The sequence below is a fragment of the Brienomyrus brachyistius genome, chromosome 2, assembly GCF_023856365.1.
Source record: "Brienomyrus brachyistius isolate T26 chromosome 2, BBRACH_0.4, whole genome shotgun sequence".
Lineage (NCBI taxonomy): Eukaryota > Metazoa > Chordata > Actinopteri > Osteoglossiformes > Mormyridae > Brienomyrus > Brienomyrus brachyistius.
In genome coordinates, this window is record NC_064534.1 from 26,900,109 (window position 1) to 26,922,740 (window position 22,632).

A 22,632-nucleotide genomic window follows, 5' to 3' on the forward strand; every position below is an offset into this window, starting at 1 on the left:
CTAAATAATGCTCATGGAGACACTGAACAAGTCAAGGCTAACTATGCCTGTAAAATCTATTAAGAGAGAATCGATGTTGTAAATATGGTACTATTGTGCAATATTGGACATATTGTACTAGATTAAGTTTTCTCATGGGAGGCTTGTAAAAATATTTCCACTGGTCAACAGACTACTGCACTTTAAATGTGTGCCATAGGTTTCAAGCTATTTGGTATTCTCATAAAGATTAAAGTCTGCTTGGATACAATTTGGCACGCAGTTTAGCTATGAATCCCTTTCCTTTATGTCATAGGTAAATTATCCAACCAGGAAGTTGTCCAGAAGTTGGTGGAAAGAGGTTAAAGAAAGCCAGATTTCAAACATCAATAAATGCTGAACTTCAACAGATGGATGTATATGTAGATGGTTTCCTCTGGAGAATAATTTTTTCTGGAGAAAACATCTCTAAAATAGCAACACGCCATTTAATCTCTCATTAAAACTCACAATATTTTTTGTAGGGTAGAGATCATAAATATGTGTTGACTGCTCAAATCAGTAGTTTGAAGAGCATCGCTCTAATATGGACAGTCTACACTGGCTGAGAACTATTTTTTTTTTATTTTGCATGTTATTACCGGAATACTTGAAGCCATGTCATGGAAAGAATGAGATGCCCAGACAAATTTAATGATTTCTTGTAATTTGTCTTAGTCACAGGTTATAAAACAGAAACATTCATCAGATGACACTTAGTATATCCAGTCCCTGTCACTGATGTCAGTGCCTAAACCGCATTCAACGGTAATTACATACTAATGCATTTTAAAAGAAATTTATGTATAAACAGACATACACACACAACACACACACTCACATATATGTATATTATATATATAAGATAATAATATCTTAAGACTGTATCACACATTTTTTTTTCCATAAGCAGAATAAATATTTGAAAGTAGAAATTATTATTTGTAATAATAATAATATAAAAAAGAAACATTTTTGAGGGTGATCTGTGCTTTATGTATTGTATAACAATAACCACACAAAATATTTGTAATAACTGCAAAATATAGGCAGAGAAATGAGCAGCTGAAGTGTGGAATGGGCACTGGCCAGACACATTTTCGTAAATCCCTGGGGGACTGTGAACCCAAAGACACGCCTTTGCACTCTGGGGTCCTGAAAAGTGGACAAAAGCCGTCACCCTTCTGGCTCTCCAAGTAAAAGAGCTGCATAGATCCTCAGCAAACTGCCCCAGCAGGCAACTCATTTTGTGAAGGCATCTGGACTATCTCCTTCTCTCTCTCCTTCCCTCTCTCCTTCTCTCTCTCCTTCCCTCTCCTAAGAAACTGGAAAAGGCAGCAGCAGCCTTCTTTATTCAAAATATATGGTGAAAAAGTGCGACAGTTAACTGGAGTGTGAGAGCTTTATCCAGAAATACAGGATGGGTCTGTTCTGCAGAGCAGTACTTGTCTCCCAGGTGATGCTACAGCTGTATATAGCGACAGGTGTGCAAGGCCAAGGAAAAGGTAAGCATTTGTCTCTTCTTCAGATTGATATACTGCACCATTAGGCTGTATCATCCTGAGTTTTAATTTTCTGTCATCTGCCTGATTTGAATTCAGCTTCATAACGGCACAGAATTCTGAAGTATACAAACTTTTAAAAAGAGAAGCCATATTTATTTATTTTCATCCATACTAATATGGCACAGTAAATTGCAAAATTTAAAAAAGTTTTCCCCATAGCTTTATAATTGTGACAATACAAAAAATAACTTCAACCTCAGAAAACTTGAATGAAAGAAAGTGTCCAGTGCTCTCAGCGTCACTGGATTGTAAAATTCTGTAAAAAATTATGTATCTCAGTGCCTGGAAAAAATATCTCCACTGCACTGGAACATTTATATTATTACTAACGGACTTTGCATGACGCACTTCATATGTTACATTTATTGGATCCTAACAATGAAAAACCTTTTATTTTAATAAGTGAAGAGACAATAGTCTAATGCAAATAGCCCGCTCTGGAAAAGATGCTTTATTGAACATCCTTGCAACAAATGACATCATCGATATGTTTACACTAAAAAATATATAGAAGGATATCCTTCTGTTGAAGCAATTACCTGTGATGGCTTAACATTTGTGGCAATGGATTGTGCTATAAATAAGTAAATCTTTGTCTTCACGGAGAAATAACTATGTTTGCGCTAAATAGTATAAAGTTTTCCATCTTTACTCTCTCCTTAGACATGTTGCCTTTTCAGTTCATAAGGTAAGACACAATGTTCTAGTGCTGAAGTGTTTCCAAGGCAGACTGCTTGCGAAACGCGGAAGGTTCACAGCCCCTTTACACCAGAGAACAGACCTTGAAGGCTGGTGTTTGCTGACAGGAAATTCCCAAAGCATTGCTAACAACTGGGCCATGATGACATGGGCGTTCCCTGCCCGGTGTTGACCACAGGTCTCAATGAGTTCCTTTCCAGTGCATCCGATTCTACACTGTTTTTCCAATTTGATTATGATGGTCGTTTATTGTATAGTGTTGAGACACATGCTTTGGCCAGGCAATAGACAACTGAGGTATCTTCAAAAAAGCGGCCAAGATTTCTAAAATGTGGAAGTGACATGACTGCATGGTCATTTGATTTATAGAAAAACACCAGCCACTGAATCGATACACAAAAATACGTGTACAGCCGTGAAGGAGGTCTTCATCCAGATCTTTCTCCCTTCAGTGTATGACCTCCTGACGTCTTCAGACTGTCTGCCAGATCTTCTGCAACGAGGGCTAGAGTCTCAGGCTGTGGACGAGGTTTTCATCCTCACAACATTCCGACTCCAGACGAAATCTGCCACCCCGATATTTGGCCTTTATAATCCCAGAGATAAAAGCAAATATTTTGAGTTTACCGTATTTGGGAAGCTCAACAGAGGTTAGTATATATTTTATAACCTTGCATTGCACTTGAATAATGAGCTTATACTATTAATTTAATTGTAATGGATTGTATATACTGTAAAGGCTATTTGTAATTTTATATAATTTGTAGTCACAAAATTTGTCAATTCTTATTTTATTTCAAAGTAAAATTACAAATGCACGAAATGGCTTTTCCCCATTTCTTGTTAATAAGCATATCTAATAAACAAATCTACCAAGTTTTGTTTAATTTTTAATTTCTCATGTAGCCCAAACTCTCACAATCAAGGCATTTAAAGCTGCAGTTACAGTAGGCTAACTGATTTTTATTATTGTGAGTGATGATGACAAACATGTTTAAAGTAAGACTTTTTGATGAAAAAGACGTGTGAAGGTTCCTTGTATTCTGTGTACAGCCTTCCTAAGATACCAGAAGGGTGAAGGCAAACTGAGCGTCTCCACCTTCAACAACATGGCGCTGGCAGACGGGGAGCTCCATGCTGTCATGTTCCACCTGAAAGGTCTGCGGCGAGGTCCCAGCAGCGTAGACGTCTATGTGGACTGCAGACTGACTGAGACCGTGAGGGACACACCCATAGCCTTTAAGGGCCTCCCCTCTATCATGGTGGAGCTCAAGACTCTGCCCAAGAAGTCCCAAGTGAGCAGACCTCAAAGCCTTTATTTTTAATTACGTTGTTACGTATGTTTTCACGTGTACATTTTAATCAATGGTGTACACACCTACCTCTGATGCATTATAAGAAATGCATGAATATTTCTTATCTACACTGTAATCCTTCTTTGTTAGCACTGAACAAACACCTATCTGCTCTAGCATTCCTTCATTCAATAGCTGATTTGGTTTTATTTATTTGTGAGTGTTCAGACAATTTTGAGTAAGTTCATCAGGAGTATAAAATGCTGGAATACCAAACGGCCAGAGAGAAGGTTAACTACGGTTATGTGTAATTCTAACGTGTTTTTATCTGCCTGGCATATAGAAATCCATTCCTTAATTTATCCTTAACTGTTCATGTTAGCTGCATATTGCCAGTGGTGATTAATTTCTGCAATAGTACCATTCTTCCTCTGGAAGGATGAACTGACGGAACTAAAACTGGTAACTGGAGATGTTGTGGACAGTGTCCTCTCCCTGCAAGACTGTGACCTACAGCAGAGTGACTCCATGCAAATGCTGGGTATGTTTTTCTATTCTATGTCTTTTTTTCCAAACCCTAGCCAAGACACTTATTCTTATTGTAATTTTATTTAAAAAAATGTTAACACTTGGACTAACCTTAAAAACTACCTAAGAGCATTAAATGTTAAGCATCTATTTCCTGCTGTTTTTTTTGTGATCTGCTATTATTTATAAATGATTGTTTCTAGCAAAATTTATCGTTAAGTGTCTTTGGTGAGATTTAGGACCCCAATGAAGTTATTTTTAACATACTTTGAATTATGTTGCTGTATTTCTTGTAAACCTATATTAGTTTCTGGTTTATAATGTTCTCTTGGCCAAACTGATAATGTTTGTTTTTTGGTTAACCCCAGAGACTCACAGATCTTTGTTTATGTTTCTGGCCCTTTGAATAAATGCAGAGAGATGTCTTCTTCGAAATAAATTCAGTATCTGTAAATTCTTTGCCTGATTATTTTAAATAGTATTTTTTTTTTGTAAATACAGAATACAGGTTTTCATTTTTTATTTGTAAATGTGATTTAGCTAAGCTACTTAATCAAAACTAGCTTCAGATGCTTTAAGATTACGCTGAAATTCTGAAATTCATTGTAATGATTGACAATGGACACTTAAACTCTCTTGCTGCAGGAGTCAATGCAAAACAGATGTCAAATCAAATGCTTGAACTTACGAGGGTCATCTCAGAACTGAAGGACGTCCTCCTACGGCAGGTAGACCCCGGTCCTTCAGCACTGAACCATCCAGCTGCTCTGCTTCAGCTCTACAATGTTTTTAATTGTATACCACAGGTCAAGGAAACTACCTCCCTGAGAAATGCCATTGTAGACTGCAAGGCATGTGGTAAGACATATCTGTGTTACCTTCTAACAAAAGGTCTACGGCAGGTATACAGCATCTTACGTTCATCATGTCTAATGCTAAATTTGTTTTCCTAATTTTATTATACATTGTATTCTATTGTGGATAATTACACTATATGGTAATTGGAACATACCTCTTAATCACTTAATTCAGGTGTTTCATTCTGGTTTGCAAACATTTGTGAAATAGTGGGTCGTTCTGAAGAGCTCAGTGAATTCAAGCGTGGTGCTGTCATAGGATGCCACCTTTGCAATAAGTTAGTTATAAGCCTGCTAATTATTCACCGGTGAGCTGTAAGTGATATTATTGCAAAGTGGAAGCATTTTACTGTTTCAGCATGACTGTGCCCCAGTGCATAAAGTAAAGTCAATAAAGACATGGTCAGGTGAGTTTAGGGTGGAAGGATTTGATTGGCCTGCACAGAGCCCTGACCTCAACCTCATCGAACACCTTTGGGGTGAACGGAGATTGCAAGCCAGGCCTTCACATCCAACATCAGTGCCTGACCTCACAAATGCCCTTTTGGATGAATGGTCAAAAATTCCCAGAGACAAACTCTGAAATCTTGTGGAAAGCCATCCCACAACTCCATATTGATGCCTATGGATTTATAATGTCATAAACGTTCCTATAGATATAATGGCCAGGTGTCCCAGTGCTTTTTTCATACAGTGTATTTGCTCTGCTGGAAACATTTATGTTGTAATGTGGCACATTGTGATGTGGATATCTGCAACAAGGGACCAGACAAGTCACAGAGCAGGGTTTAATCAAACAGATGGCTTTTTAATGGAAAGACAAAACAAAGTCAAAGATCCTTTATGAAAGACACTGTGATGACCCTGTGTTTTGGCTGTGCCATCCCCAGGGGGCACAGCCTAACACACCACCATGCCAGAATACGTTAATGTCATGTTGCCATTAAAGGACTTGATGACTCGAAATTCACTCCGGCGCACCAACGGTCCTGCCAGCCTGGGACGTGCTTTCGGATAGACATGTGCATAGACACGGAGGATGGGATCACGTGCGGACCCTGCCCTGAGGGCTACACAGGCGATGGTGTCAGCTGCGATGATGTGGATGAGGTAATGTCTTCGACGGATGACTTTGAAGCGCTTCCATGTGGCTGTGTTCTGAGACCAATACAGCAGCAGACTGAATCTGGGTCTTATCAGTAGCTGAAGGACTGGAATTTTTGTAGTATGTTGAGGAAAACTGATATACCGTAGTGGTGGCTCTTGGAAGAGCTGAAGTTCCTGAAGTCTCTGTCTGTTTCTACATAAACCAGCCTAAGTGTAGAAGGAATCTCTGTCTTGTAAGTAGCAAGAAGAATCTTTTTTTTTAGCTGGTGCTCACAATCTTACAAAGGGTGTTGCTTCAGTGTTTGAAATGGCTTGGAGGGACTGAGATTCACTGCTCTGCAGTTTCAGGAGAAAGAGATGGTCTGATGAGACACTGCATTGTGAAACTGAAACTTGTGATAGAATTTCTGGATTTGAATCAAACCTCAAACATGAAACAAAATCAGGATAATGATGAAAATATTCTCACGAACAAAGTGATTTTATGGGAGTAACATTTCTCGGTTTAGCTGAATATTTACTCAGTCCAGACAAACATTCCTGCATTCTGCTTTTTTATAACTACGACCTACAGCAGCGGTAAAAGCAGTTGGAATAAAGGTGTGAAGCCATTTCCACTAATTGCTCCAGTTCCGTGGCCCAGTATAGATAATCTTTCCATGAAGCAGGCCTGAGCTGGCAGCAGGAGATGGAAAAATCTGTTGTTTACTCAAATGCTGATAAACTTGCAGCTTAGTTAAATGAATAGTTCACTTCATTGACCTGCAGTTTCCATTACTCACCGTATCTGCCAGGAATCAGCCGCCATGCTTGGGTCAGATAATGATGCTTGATTGATCCACTGAGGTAACAATAACCATCAGCGGCCAAATGTGTTCTCTCTTTTGCCACAGGCCCAGAAGCCCTTGGACTTACGTCATATGAACAAACTCTTATTTAAAATTGCTTTAGTTACTGGGTCACCCCTCAGTGCACTGTGTAGTAATAGATGTATTTACAATAAACAACTCTTGAGTCTGATACATCCCTCCTGGTTTTTCTCTTTTCGTCAGTGTCTGTCGTCTGCCATGTCACCTCGCTCGCTGGTGCCGATTGGCAGAGGGGTGACCATGTTTGTCTTGTGCCCTACGCAGTGCCAGTTTAACCCTTGCTTCCCCGGGGTGCGCTGTGTGAACACAGCCCCGGGCTTCAGATGTGAAAGCTGCCCGCAAGGCTACACCGGCGAGGCTGTGCAGGGCGTGGGCAGCGAGTACGCCAGGAGGAACAAACAGGTCAGTCACATGCCCTATCTGCAGGAACACCATCTACCAAAACTGAAGTACCTTAACTAATACAGTTATAATTCATTTACCTATTTTTAGTACAAGTTTTAAAAAACGAAGCTGAATAAAGTCGCTGGTCTTTTACAGATTCATAGTAAGGCTTATCACGCATTCAGACATTTAACCTGTCGTTAAAAATATCTGAGATGCAGCCATGGTAACTGAAGCATACACGAAATGTGGGGGTAGGGCAAGTTAGGTGCATATTAATTATAATGTTATAATTAAGTTATATGAGACTGCGGTACCCCTTGTCTTGCCTTAAGAATACCCCTGTGCACCATGTTCCTCCCTCAGATTACCATGTAATGATGGTTCCCTTTGCCGTGAGATAGTCTTACACTTCCGTGCTCCTTGGATCTCCATTTTGCTTTCCATCGCTCTGAGATGTTCTCCCCGACGTTTATCACAGGTCTGTAATGACATAGACGAGTGCCAAGGCCCTAATAATGGAGGCTGCCCCTCCCACTCTCAGTGCCTGAACGTCATGGTAAGAACCTTTGTTCCGGACCACATTAGTTTCTGTATGTGTGTTTTCACATGCACTACATAAGCATGCATGTGTGCGTTCTGTGCAGGTGCCTAAAATACGTATATGTGGATACACTTTGTGTGTGTATTTGTGCGTGCAGGACTGTAGCAGAGGGAGCTTCTCTGGAGAACCTGGTTTAGTCAAAACCAAAACAAAATCGAGTCAAAGTCCCTTTAACACTAGATTTACCGAGTTTTTATTCTCTGCTGAGAGTCCCAAGGTGTTTGTCACCCCTGCTGTGATTTTCGCAGGTCTTCAGCCCCATCCTCCTCCTGCTTTTGTTGTGCAAACACACCCATTACCTGTGAGGCCTGGCGCATTTGCATTTTTTACTCAGAGTAGCTCAAATCCAAGGCAGGCTAAACCTCTGTGTGTGACATGGAAACCTTCACAAAAGTCTGCCATATCTATACCAAATATCCCACACGCTGACTGACCTGCAAATATGAAAGACGCACATTCACAAAATATATGGAAACACAAGTCTGTGTTATTTATAAAACAAATTGAGTGAAAATAGAATGCAAAGTTGCTAATAGAATGAAATGAATAAAATGAAAACATGCTAACACTTCAGTCTCCAATGCATGTTTGTATATAAATGTCATAAGCTGAGTGAAGTCATGGTCCATGGTTTTTGACATGCTCATACACATACAGAATAAAATGTCATTTCATTTTCATTGGCCATCACTGAATTATAACACCAAAAGTGAATTTTGTTTTTGTGTGATCTCTCCAGCTTTGCATGTTTGGCTGTTCATGTAAAAATTGATGTATCCCTGCCTCAGTTCCAGGTTCATCTCTTCGTCATCTTTCTGCCTTTTGTCTCAGTGGTTACTGTCCCACACAGTCTGCCTATCTTTCAAAGTCTGTGTTTGCAGCGTTTGAAAACCCAGTGACCATCATCCCTGTATTTGGCAATGGAGTTCCTTGGCTAGAAGAATCGGAAACAATCTTCTTTTTCCTTTCCACCCTGTAGATGCTTTGTACAGAACGTAGGCATTCACGGCCACCAAGTCCAGCATGTTGTAAAACACAGCTACTGGCCACTTGCTTGTTGCTGCTCGTACTGAATACATGCGCGCCATTCTAAACACTGACGTGGAGAATTCCTCTCCCTGTGCAGTGTCCTTTGCCAATGGAGGAAGTTCACGGCAAACGTTATTCACCATGCACAGTAAAGTGAAGCAGTCTGTGTGACAGTGACAGTGAGGTGAAGAAATTGTCCATTGTGACATTTCTCCCGTCATCCAGAAATGACTCCATCAGACTCATGACCACGTTCTCTGCCAGCCTTCACCAAGAACTGTGCTGAAAGTTTCACTCCAGGAGAACACATGAACATAGATGTACAGCTGTTCTCGACCAAGGTTCATTGTCCATGCAGTATATTTACATTTACATTTACAGGATTTGGCAGACGCCCTTAGCCAGAGCGACTTACATAAGTGCTTTGAGACTCTGCAATGAATTTCCGATGCTAGCTCAATAAGGACCCCAGCTACGAATACTATCTCTGAGAACGCCATTGAGTAGTGCAGAATTTTTATTTTATTTAATTTTTTTAAAACACACACCAGAAAAAGAGTCGAGTAAGAATATAGAAGTTCTACGTCAGGTATTTCTGAAAAAGAAAAGTTTTGAGTCGTCGCTTGAAGACATTCAAGGATTCAGCTGTTCGGACATCTAGGGGGAGTTCATTCCACCAATTAGGTGCCAGGACAGAGAAGAGCCGAGATGCGTGTCTTCCTTGTGCCTTGAGGGGAAGTGGGACCAGTCGAGCAGTGCTGGAGGATCGGAGAGATCGTGGTGCAGAGCGGGGTGTGATGAGGTCCTTTAGGTAGGATGGTGCCAGAGAATTTTTGGCTTTGTATGCGAGCATCAGTGTTTTGAATCTGATGCGTGCAGCTACAGGAAGCCAGTGGAGGGAGCGCAGCAAAGGAGTGGTGTGGGAGAACTTGGGAAGGTTGAAAACAAGACGAGCAGCTGCATTCTGAATCAGTTGGAGGGGACGGATGGCGCTCAGTGGTAAACCCGCTAGAAGCGAGTTGCAGTAGTCAAGGCGTGAGATGACGAGGGACTGGACGAGTATCTGGGTAGCCTGGGTGGAAAGAAATGGACGTATCCTCCTGATGTTAAAGAGGAGAAACCGACAAGAGTGAGAAAGACTGGCGATATGTGAGGAAAATGACAACCGATCGTCTATGGTAACTCCAAGGTTTCTAGCAGAAACCGAAGGACGGATCAGGGAGTTGTCAAAGGAGATCGCAAGGTCCTGGAGGGGGGATGAGTCAGCCGGGATGTAAAGCAACTCAGTTTTACTAGTGTTGAGTTTTAGCTGGTGAGTGGTCATCCAAGATGAGATGTCTGCCAAGCATGTAGAGATCTTAGTGGAGACATGAGTGTCTGAGGGAGGGAAGGAGAGGATGAGTTGAGTGTCATCGGCATAGCAGTGGTAGGAGAAGCCATGTGAGGATATAACTTCGCCAAGAGATTTAGTGTAGAGGGAGAATAGGAGAGGGCCAAGAACCGAGCCCTGAGGGACACCGGTGGAAAGACAACGTGGAGTAGATGTGGATCCATTCCATGTCACTTGGTATATCGCATCCAAGCCGGACAAATTTGGGATCAAGTTCTGGATGGCCACGGATTTGGAGACCAAATACGTCTGCAACGTGTCCCCTAACTTGGGAAAGGACCCCAGTCACCAGAAAAGGGAGAGGCTGGCAGAGAACATGGTCATGAGTCTGATGGAGCCATTTCTGGATGACGGGAGAAATGTCACAACGGACAATTTCTTCACCTCACTGGCACTGTCACACAGACTGCTTCAGCGCAAAACAACACTACTGAGCACAGGGAATAAAGTTTGGTATGAACTTCCTCCAATTTCAAAGGACACTGCACAGCAAGAGGAATTCTCCGCGTCAGTGCTTAGAAGTGGCAGTGTCTCCTTGACAATTTATGCACCTAAAAAAACAAGATTGTGTGTGTTCTGAGTTCCTTGGACCAAGATGTGGCGATCTGTGAAGGCAGAAAGAGGAAACCCAACACGATAACAGACTATAACCACATGAAGGTATGTGAATGTGTGTATAATTTTACATCAGTGCTACAATGTTTTCTGATATGTACTATACAGGCCTATATAGAAAGGTAGAAAAAAAGCAAATACACTCATGACTCTCTCTCTCTCTGCTGTTATAGTGTGGTGTAAATGTGTTGGACCAAATGGCGCACATGTATTCCGTAAGAGCAGCAACATGCAGGTGGCCAGTAGCTGTATTTTACAACATGCCGGACCTGGTGGTGGCAAATTCCTACGTTCTGTACAAGGCATGTACAGGGTGGGAAGGCAAAAGAAGATTATTTTTGAGTCATCTAGCCAAGGAACTCCATTGCCAATTTATGCCACAAAAGGCTATGGGGACAGAGGAAGGCTGCTGCTGTGCCAGGACTTGTATGGACAACTCAGTGTCAGGTACAGGAGAACTGCAACAGAAACCGCAGCAGGTTTACCAGTGCAAAGTGTTACAAATTCACTTGCGCCAAATGCAGGGATGATGGTCACTGGGTCTGCAAACACTGCAAAGTTTGAAACACTCAATTTTTTTTATAAATAAAACAGACTTGTGCTTCCATATATTTTGTGAATGTGTGTCTTTCATATTTGCAGGTCAGTCAGCGTGTGGGATATTTGGTATAGATATGGCAGACTTTTGTGAAGGTTTCCATGTCACACACAGAGGTTTAGCCTGCCTTGGATTTTAGCTGCTCTGAGTAAAAAAATGCAAATGTGCCAGGCCTCACAGGTAATGGGTGTGTTTGCACAACAAAAGCAGGAGGACAATGGCCCAAGAAACTCTCAGCAGGGATGCTAGTAGGTGTTAGGCCCAGGGAATTTACGCAAATTTGCGTAGATTTGGCAGTTCTAGTGTTAAAAAAAGACCCAAAAACCTACTACAGGAAAACAACATCAAAACAAAGCAAATTTATCGAAAAAGCACATCTTACACCATGTTCTGGGATGAGTCTCCCACGGCCTCATCCTAACATAGCGATCCTAATCTGAGTTTTGTTACCTGAGTTATCAAGTCAGTAGTAGATATATTAGCAAGGAATCAGCTAAACCCAGTCATCTCATGATTCATATGTTATGGGACTGTATGTATGTTCCTGTGTATTTGATAGTGTTTGTGTGTTGATGATATTAACTTGGTGCTTTTATCCAAAGCACTTGATGGTAGGGTTGCATTTGTATGTGTGGTCCTTGGGATTAGAACCCACAACCACCATTAGCCTGATTTGCTATTTGTTGAGCTATAGAAACTGATTGTAAAGGTAGGTGCATGCGTGCGTGTGTGAGTGTGTACATACTATATGCTAGAGTTTAGACTTCAGCACCCAAGCCTAATGACCAAACGGACCCTTCTCTGTATTCTGTTAACCCCAGGGATCGTTCCGCTGTGGGCCCTGCAAGGAAGGCTTCAGGAGCGACCACTCAGGTGGCTGCCAGCCCCAGCAAACGTGCCAGGAAAACACATGTGACAGCAACGCCCAGTGCATGGTGGAAAGAGACGGCACCATTTCCTGCATGGTAAGGCCCTGTCGCCCCCTCTTTGTCGCCAGACACTGAAACATTTTAAGTATATTATTATATCATAACCATAACCATAATATATCATTAGAAATATTTGTGAATCCATCAGCTCCTGGCAGTACGGTGAGTAGCACTGCTGCCTCATGCCTACAAGTCTAGGGACACAGTTGCTGTATGTGTGCAATGTACATGTGAGTTTCCTCCAAGTGCTCTGCTTTTCTCCTGCAATCTCCGTTCAGGATGCCACCTACCATATGTCCTTTGATGCCTGGGATAGGTCCTAATCCTCTCTGCAACCCTGTACTGGATAAGCAATTAAAGTTTGAAAGATTGCAGTTCCTGCAATAATACATAACCAGTTATACTTTTTATCAAAAGTTGTAAACTTAATTTTTGGTTCTATGTACCGGAGTCAGGGGTGGCATGGTGGTACAGTGGTTAGCACTGTTGCCTCACACCTCTGGGACCCGGGTTTGAGTCTCCGCCTGGGTCACATGTGTGTGGAGTTTGCATGTTCTCCCCATGTCGTCGTGGGGTTTCCTCTGGGTACTCCGGTTTCCCCCCACAGTCCAAAAAACATGCTGAGGCTAATTGGAGTCGCTAAATTGGCCATAGGAGTGCATGTGTGAGTGAATGGTGTGTGAGTGTGCCCTGCGATGGGCTGGCCCCCCATTCTGGGTTGTTCCCTGCCTCGTGCCCATTGCTTCCGGGATAGGCTCCGGACCCCCCGCGACCCAATAGGACAAGCGGTTTGGAAAATGGATGGATGGATGGATGTACCGGAGTCGTTGTATTTCATTAAAATTTAAGACATAAAAATGTCTTTGTTCCTGTCAGTGTGGTATCGGCTGGGCTGGTAACGGCTATGTTTGTGGGAAGGACACAGACATTGATGGGTATCCCGACAGGAAACTGAACTGCAAAGACCCTAACTGCAAAAAGGTAATGTCACCATCTTTCGACAGAAAGTCGACAGGCAATTTTTCAGATGTTCATACATTTGGAAAAAATTTTGAAAGCAAGAACTCGCGTGCAGATGGGCCAAAGATTGCAGTTTCTTTGTTGATTTTAGGACAATTGTGTTTATATTCCGAACTCTGGGCAAGAGGACGCTGACAGTGATGGAATAGGCGATGCGTGTGATGAAGATGCCGATGGAGATGGGATTTTAAATGAGCAGGTGCGCCCTCTGGTGTTTACTGCAGAAATAGCCTAATGGTAAACAGTGATCGGACCTGATTTTCTATCTCTAACCCTGCAGGATAACTGCTGGCTGAAGCCCAACATAGACCAGAAGAACAGCGACAAGGATCGCCATGGCGACGCGTGTGATAACTGCCGACATGTGGACAACCTCGACCAGAGGGACACGGACAATGATGGCAAAGGGGATGCGTGTGACGATGACATGGATGGTGATGGTGAGACCAAGAGCAGCCAGCTCTCTGCTTCTACCAGCTGATCTCAGATGTGCTCTGTCATGTTGATCATTTTCAGTTCAAAACTGCGCTCCGTTCAGTTGTAATTTACGTTTCAAAAAACAATCCCAGCCATGTAGCAAAAGAGGAGAAATGTAATTTGTTATGGACACTCACATGGAACAAGGGTGGTAAGACAAGCCAGATGATTGTAAAGACTTGACCTGAGGACACTTTCAACGCAAAGACAAAATGTAATATGCACAAATGTACACATTACATAAAAAAATTATAATTTTAGCATTTAAAATTTTAGCATAAAATTAATTTCAGCATTTAGGCTTAATGTTCACTTCCACATTGTGCACATATTTAATACTTGTGAATTGTGAGTGAAAATTGAAAAGCATTAAATTGACATTGCAAAACTAAACAGACTTCAGGAATACCATTGCACAATGTCGTATCAGAATATAGAGCAAAAAATTATCTCAGTTTTGCCAAGTTTTCAATTACTAGTTTATTGCAGCTATGACAAGCCTCACTCTACCTTCACAGACTTTTAAAACAATACAGGCCTTGCCTAAAACATAGCAGGCTGTAAGTGGTTGTATATGACGAGAGGAAGTGTCACTGTTGTCAGTTAATGGGTCAATCCCTAAGACACCATGTAATTCTGAATGATATTTGAAAATCTTAATAGAACACATAAGCAATGCATTTGGCCTGAGCAAGGGTAAGAATTAGTTAATTTATCAAAACCAGCTTAATCTGCAACAGATGGAGGCTCTGCAGTGGCTGGCCGCCTTTGCAAGATGCCATAACAACCCCCTCCGGCATTAATCAGTTTGAATGCGCAAGACTACTTTATGACAATGGCGTAGCAAGCGGAATGCACATATGCGCACCATCACATAAAGACCAGTAGATGGCGAAAAAATGTAACTCATTTTATATTACCAGCGTCCCGACATGCAAGGTTTCTTATTGTTAAAAGTGAAGCAAATAACAACATAACTAATCTAAACAGTATTTCAGACATTGTCACTTTTGTGGTGTGGGTTATACGATGAACAGATGATTAAAGAAATAAAACATAGTCATGTTGTTTTTAGGTATATTTCCTCTTTATCCTGCCAGTGGTCAGAGGTGTGATGTCACCACTGGACGCTTAAGCAAGGCTCTTAACCTCAGTTGCTCCAGGAGCTGGGTGACCCTACGTTGGTTAAAATCATCTGCTAAATAATAGTAAATGTACATTGGAAATGTGCCGCCCAGCCTTATGTCTTCTGTTGCCTGGGATAGACTCAAGGCGTCCCAGTGACCCTCACTGGGATAAGTGGGTGGAAGATGGATGGAGGGATATATTAACTTTTAAGACTATTACTCCCGTTTGTTCTACATTCAGTTGTGAGTGGTTTCTAGAAATACCCATGAATAAAAAGTATTATTTACTTACTTTTCAGGATATAGCAGTTTGGCATATCAAATTTCCACATTAATGTATACATTTACACACTTCCTGTTGGGTTTAATGAGCCTGGCTGCTCTCCTCTGCCCTCGTCTCATTAACCAGGTGTTTCTGCCCACAGCACTGTAGTGGCTGCATTTTTTTTTATTGCACCGTTCTCTGTTAACACCGTTGCTGTTCCTGTGCTGCTGGAACCACCCTGTCTGGCACCAGCAATCACGCCACATTCAGTATCGCTTAGATCACACTTCTTAGCCATTCTGAATCTCAGCCAAACAGTAACTAAACCACTTCACTCAGCCTGTGTACTGCATAAATTAATCTGCAGCCGTTTGATTTGCTGTTTGGGGGAGCAAGCTATTTGCGTTAACAAGCGGACGTACCTAATACAGTTGCCGCTGAGAGTTTAATTATTAGTTATAAGTTATTTCTGTTACGTGTAATTCTTACCTTCGCAGTACTTGCCATTGGAATAAAGCATTTGGTATTTCGTTTGTACCACTCTCAGCCAGACTGAAAGGTGTGCATGACGATGACGCGTTTTTAACCACAAATGAAAATCTTAAACGAGCACAAAAAATCCAGAGGCACAGACAGAGCTCTTTTGTGGTGACTGATGTCATCCTGTAAAACACTTCGAGAACGATCAGGGGCTCACAATACGTGAACAGTGAAAGCGTTCTGGAGGATTCCCCCGTGGCTATGTCTCTGGGTTTAATGACAGAGAAACCCGTGTGACAGAGCTCATGTGTAATGCTATGCCTCATTTGTATTCTGTTACTCATCTAACCAATGGAATACACTTGACTGGTCACTTTTATGATTAATCCAGCATCTGAATGACATGTGATGCCTGTTAAGACCTGAAAGACTTCAATTAAACCGTGTGAAAGCTGTACCAGAGATCTTATTGGAAGACAACAGTTTTTTTTTAAATACATCAAACAGATCCTTAAGGATTCTGTACTGTAGTATCTAAAGAATTATTCCTGGATACAAAGAACACAAAGAACATATGAATGAATGACAGAACATCTGGAACATTCTAATTAAATATCTCCACTAAAGACTCTCTCCAAAACATCTTTTAGTGGCAGTTAAAAATGACAAGTCTGTAATTTTAAGACCGATCTATTGGCCCATTCACAGCCCATTCATTTTGAGTATGCATGTTCTTCATTCTGAACAGTTCTTACTTAAGGTTTAACACTGCAATGCCTTGGGCCATTGGGTATAGTGCACCTTTCACCATTTTAATTTCTACTGGTTTCCAGGTGTGAAAAATTTCCTGGACAACTGCCAGAGAGTGCCAAATCCTGACCAGAGGGATCGGGACAGTGATGGAGTCGGCGATGCCTGCGATAGCTGCCCCGAAATTCCCAACCCCAACCAGGTCAGCCACCGAGATCGACATAATGATATTGTCAGAAGTTCATGTTAAGAGGCTGTATGTGATGTCTTGTGTGGAATGTCTTTCAGTCAGACAGTGACCACGATCTGGTTGGTGACTCCTGTGACACAAACCAGGACAGGTACTGCGACTGATGCTGAAGAGACTTTGGCTTCCTGTTGCACGGATCTGTTTCCTTACAGGAAAATCTATCTTTTCCCTTAAAATGGCAGCGATGGTGACGGACACCAGGACTCTAAAGACAATTGTCCCAACGTCATCAACAGCTCGCAGCTGGACACGGACAAGGACGGCCTCGGGGATGAATGTGACGACGACGATGACAATGACGGCATACCTGATATCCTGCCACCTGGGCCAGATAACTGCAGACTGGTTCCTAACCCAGACCAGATCGACAAAAACAGTATGTTACTGGAAATTGATTATCAAATCAAAATCATTGATTTTTACTGTCTAATTACTAGAACGCATAAACTAGTGAGTGAAAGTCTTTGGTCTGCAGTTCTCCATCAGCAATGTAATACAGCAAATCAATTAAAACTGTACATAAAACAGTTACTGTACAGCAATATATGCTATACACATGCACAAATGCAATATACAATAAACACCCTATGCAGACTGGGGTGCAAATAACATCAGATAATACACCACAGTAGTGCAATGGAGAGGGAAGGTATTTCAAAATAATAGGAATAATTAAATTATTTTATGTAGGTATGTGTACCACTCTATCCATTTTTTCATAACTGCTCATCCGCTGTGCATTACACAAAGTTCTTTTGTTGCGGTTGATTAAATAATCAGTGGTTAAGTACATGGGTACTCAGTAACATGTTTGTACCTCCAGGACTGGGGGTCCCATTTGCCCCCTTCTCCGTTTGTGCTGAGCTTGCATGTCCTTTCCTTCGCTTTCCTCTCGGTTCTCTGCTTTGCTGCTGCAGGCTAAAGATATTCACTTAAGTAAACTGGCATCTTTAAATGAGTGCATACATGTTTACGTCTCCCTGCAAAGTAAAAGCATCCTATCCAGGGCGGTGCTCTGTCCTGTATCTTATGCTGTCTGCATTAGATAAGCAGTCGGAAGGATGGATAATCGTTGTTTTGTGCTTTATGCTCCATACTGAAATGACACTTTGAAAATTCTCAAGTTTAATGCATCTGCTTTCTTGGGTAGATGATGGCGTGGGGGATATATGTGAGTCTGACTTTGACAAGGACAGGGTGATTGACACGATCGACAACTGCCCCGAGAATGCAGAGATTACCCTCACTGACTTCAGGGCGTACCAGACTGTGGTGCTGGACCCTGAGGGAGATGCACAGATCGACCCGAATTGGATAGTGCTCAATCAGGTGACCGATCCTCTTTCCTGATGCCACTGATCATTGCGATGCTGGACAGTTCATACCAGCAGACCACAGCTTTCACAGTATAAGGAGACTGACACCATAGACTGATTGTTCTACAGTGTTAATGGATGTATCACTTTCGTACTTCAGGAGCTGAGCCTTTTGGTCATAAAATAATAATTAAATGCACTTTGCCATATATAGTGTCTTCTGAAAATATGGAGACTATAGATCCATTACGTTTTGTTACACTGGAGAATATATGAACAATACTAAGTATTATACCAGACCCTGTAAACAACAGGAACAGTCATATTAAGAATACTTTTTGAAACCTGGTTATTACTATATATAAGCAAATCATAAACTCACAATATAATTTCATAGTCTAGTGATTGTCATACACCAGAAGGTGATACAACAGACTGATTGGAGGCTTCTAAGTTAGATATATATTTGGTACTATGAAGTTTTTAAATTGGAAGTCAGTTTGTAGTATATGTATAATAACCTACCGTGTCAAATCTGGGTACCCATTGAAATTGATATCCGAATGATCATCTTTCCTATCTAGGCATATGTAGCATAAACATTTGTATTGAAATGATTGGGTAATAATAGCCCAACCTTCTCTCAGGGTATGGAGATTGTACAGACCATGAACAGTGACCCTGGACTTGCTGTTGGTGAGTGTGACTGTAGTATCAGTGCTTGGTGCTACGGGTTGTGGAATACATTAAACCTTATAGTCTCTCTGCAATGGTAACAAGTTAACAAGGATGTGACAATAGGTGTATAATTACATAAGAATTAGTGCCTTCAACTTTTGGATATTGGGATGTGGGCAGGCAGTGCTGCTTTATGACGTGAATGGGACTCCACATGCACCTTTTTTCTTTGCTGTAATGTGTCTACAGATTTGTTTTAAAAAAGGTGGCATTTCTGACACATCCTCCAGGCTACACGGCCTTCAGCGGAGTGGATTTTCAGGGCACGTTCCATGTTAATACGGTGACCGATGACGACTACGCCGGATTCATCTTCGGCTACCAGGATTCCTCCAGTTTCTACGTGGTGATGTGGAAGCAGACGGAGCAGACGTACTGGCAGGCTACACCCTTCCGGGCTGTGGCTGAGCCCGGCATTCAGCTCAAGGTTAAGCCCGACTCCCACTGGGAACATGCAAATGGGACCATTTACTGTGTCTTACCTAAGAACCAGAGCTCATGGACATTTCGGTAACACATTACTTAAAGCAGTCATCATAATGCATTGTAGATTCCTTCATAATGCATTATAATGCGTTCATAAAGTATTATAAACACGACTATATTTATTAAAAGGTATAACACATTATCGCCATGTTTTTTATGCTGCTTATGAATGCTCTATGAAGTGCTTATCTATAATGAATGCATCATAATGTATGATGAAGGTATCTGTAATGCATTGTACATGATTGCTTTTAGTAAAGTGTTACCAATATTTCCCTGGTTTACAGTTCCCATAGGTTTGGTGCATTCTGTAGTACGATGGTCTAAAAATTCAAAAACCTTTCCCAAAAACCGCCCATGTAATACAAATCTTCAGCTGTACAACAGCCATATTTTGAAATCATGGAGACAGCATTGTTTTAATGTTCTCTGCAGGGTTGAACACGTATGAAATATTGCCTTGTTGAAATATTAAAAGTTGTCAACTCAGATAAGCTTGGAATGTCATATATAGGTTAAAAAGTCCATTCAGAAGCCTTGATATACAGAGTTCCTTAATTATGCAGTGAATTTTTCTTCTTTCAATTACTTTTGTAGGCCTTGCCTCAACTTACGTATATTCCTATTATTTACCATGTGATCTGATTTCCTCATTTAAATAGTATGTATATGCTTGTGCTTCTTAGCGTGTTAAGGGATATGATGGGATTGCCACGCTTACTGTAATGACTACATTGGGGGTCCTTCAAACAATTCAGCCCCTGAATAAATGCACTGCGCTTCTGGGTGACATTGAGCACATTGAGTTCCCAGAACAACACAACCCCACTGCATCTCCTGTCTGTAACGAGTTAATACCCAAGAACAAGAAGTAGTTCTGGGTGTCTTCTTACAATGTGAAATTTGGAATAGGCACGTGCCCCACATGTTGGTGTCATCGTCTAGGCGGTTAAGTCTAAGACGGGGCCAGGTGAGCACCTGAGGAATTCCCTGTGGCACACCGGCGACACAGATGACCAGGTAAGACTGCTGTGGAAGGACCCACGCAACAAGGGCTGGAAGGACAAGATGTCATACCGCTGGTTCCTGCAGCATCGGCCCCAGGTGGGATACATCCGGTGAGACAATCAGGACGACTCACAGAGCTTCTGTGAATTTAATTCTAAGACGATGCTTACCCCAGCTGGATGCATACTTCAGTCAGTTTAACACCTTTTCCTGTGAGCTTCGAGGCAGTACTGTGAGCAGTTTCTTTTTCAGTTCCCAGTATAAAGGTGACAAGATTTTAGTTCATTTTTGCCAGATCTTCAAATTGTACATTTTGTTCAGTGAAACTTCTAAGCCATATAAAATGGGTTTGCATAATATGCCGGTAGTTTTAATATTCACCTGACGGGAAATCTGTGATGTTGTGATGAATGAGGTCCATATGTGGTTCTTCAATATGTGGTTACTGTTGTGGTTTGACTTGGGCAGAGCCCGGTTCTATGAAGGTCCTGAGCTAGTGGCTGATTCGGGGGTGATCATTGATACCACCATGAGAGGCGGGCGGCTGGGAGTCTTCTGTTTCTCTCAGGAAAACATCATCTGGTCCAACCTCAAGTACCGCTGCAATGGTGAGTCATTTTAAACCATATTCATAAGGTTTCATACTTGGATTGACTGCACAATTTGGGATTTTCCATGATTAATTCAGATGGAAGATCAGCTTTAGCTTTAAAGAAAATATTTCCTCACACTTTTTCCATATGAATTAGACATATTCCTATGGAATGCACAACAAGTTTGATTCTGAATAATGTGCTTTGCAGGTATTGCTGATAGTAAGACCACTTAAACTGTTGCTGTCCAGTAATAAAAAGTAAAATATGAAAACTATTTTTCTTGTTGCTAGAAGGTTCACGGTTCACTAAAACCCCTGCAGATGTTTCCGAACACAGATGATGTTTCAACAACATCATATAGTTCTGCAGTTTTTTTAGTTGTGACAGGAAATATAAAACAATTCGTGTACTTTCCACTGGTGTTTTTACATGAATAACAGAGTGTTTCAAAAATAAAATATTTTATATTTGACAATTGGGGGGTGGCATGGTGGTGCAGTGGTTAGCATTGTTGCCTTTCACCTCTGGGACCCGGGTTTGAGTCTCCACCTGGGTCACATGTGTGTGGAGTTTGCATGTTCTCCCCATGTCGTCGTGGGGTTTCCTCCGGTTTCCCCCCACAGTCCAAAAACATGCTGAGGCTAATTGGGGTTACTAAATTGCCCATAGGTGTGCATGTGTGAGTGACTAGTGTGTGAATGTGCCCTGCGATGGGCTGGCCTCCCATCCTGGGTTGTTCCCTGCCTCGTGCCCATCGCTTCCGGGATAGGCTCCGGACCCCCCGCGACCCAGTAGGATAAGCAGTTTGGAAGATGGATGGATGTTTGACAATTGTGTTAAACAGACAAGAAGCCTCTGGCTTTACGTCCCTCTCCTGTAAAAGGTCACTAAAAGAAATTGACTTTCTAACAATAAACTAACATAGATCAGCCAGATTAAAAGATAGAACTCAATGCACAGAAAAGCTTTATCTGAGTGATGATTTCCTTTGATGCGTCTTCTCTCCATAGACACCATCCCTGAGGACTTTCATGAATTAACTGCACAAGTTACAGGTGACACTAAGTGAACCAACCTGGATAACAGAAGCATTGTAACTGATACTTCAGAGACAGCCTTTTCTATATATATATATATATATATATATATATATATATTGTATTCGCCTGCGGCACTTACGCTTGTCTTCAGAAGAGATTCTGTGATACGGGAATTTTTTTTGTATGTGTAAACAAAATATGTTATAAAATGATTTGATGAACTCAGATGGCAGTGCACCTTTGTAACTTGCAATAGCTGGCTTTGGTTTTATGTTTAGGAATCAACTCGCACATTTTTTTTTTCGTTGTAGGAAAAATGTCTGGTGGTTTTATAAGAATGTTTATATGTGTAGTGCAATTTTCAAGAACTTCGTTAGGCGTAAAGTTTAGTCTAAATTTTTTTTTCTTACGAGTCAATGGACACCAATGGAAACCAAGCTACATAAAAAAGTAATGTAGAGACATTTTTATGTTAAAACAGTATTGTGTACAATTTCATATTGTTTACATACGATTATGTTTTTGTTTTTAAAAAACTGATAAAGAAAATAAATTTACAGACAACCTTAATCACACAGTTCATTTATAAGCA

The 22,632-nt window shown here is 41.4% G+C and overlaps 1 protein-coding gene across 1 annotated transcript; it reads left to right on the top strand.

Moving 5' to 3' along the window:
- Positions 1–1,207: 1,207 nt before the first annotated feature.
- Positions 1,208–22,267, top strand: thbs4a (thrombospondin 4a). Its single transcript, XM_048977523.1, has 22 exons — positions 1,208–1,523; positions 2,735–2,932; positions 3,336–3,577; positions 4,016–4,118; positions 4,751–4,833; positions 4,912–4,963; positions 5,912–6,072; positions 7,203–7,340; positions 7,804–7,881; positions 12,380–12,523; positions 13,364–13,468; positions 13,599–13,706; positions 13,788–13,947; positions 16,690–16,808; positions 16,895–16,947; positions 17,039–17,232; positions 18,007–18,185; positions 18,820–18,868; positions 19,141–19,337; positions 20,342–20,514; positions 20,873–21,012; positions 22,011–22,267. Exons 1-22 carry the CDS (start codon positions 1,439–1,441, stop codon positions 22,067–22,069), a joined length of 2,820 nt encoding a protein of 939 aa, XP_048833480.1. The 5' UTR covers positions 1,208–1,438; the 3' UTR covers positions 22,070–22,267.
- The last annotated feature ends 365 nt before the right edge of the window (positions 22,268–22,632 follow it).

Excerpts from the sequence above, each read along its gene's own strand:
- thbs4a (XM_048977523.1), top strand. The coding sequence starts at position 1,439 with ATGGGTCTGTTCTGCAGAGCAGTACTTGTCTCCCAGGTGATGCTACAG. Across the intron at positions 17,233-18,006 it reads AGACCAGATCGACAAAAACA|ATGATGGCGTGGGGGATATA; the intron begins GTATGTTACTGG and ends TTTCTTGGGTAG. Across the intron at positions 18,186-18,819 it reads ATTGGATAGTGCTCAATCAG|GGTATGGAGATTGTACAGAC; the intron begins GTGACCGATCCT and ends ACCTTCTCTCAG.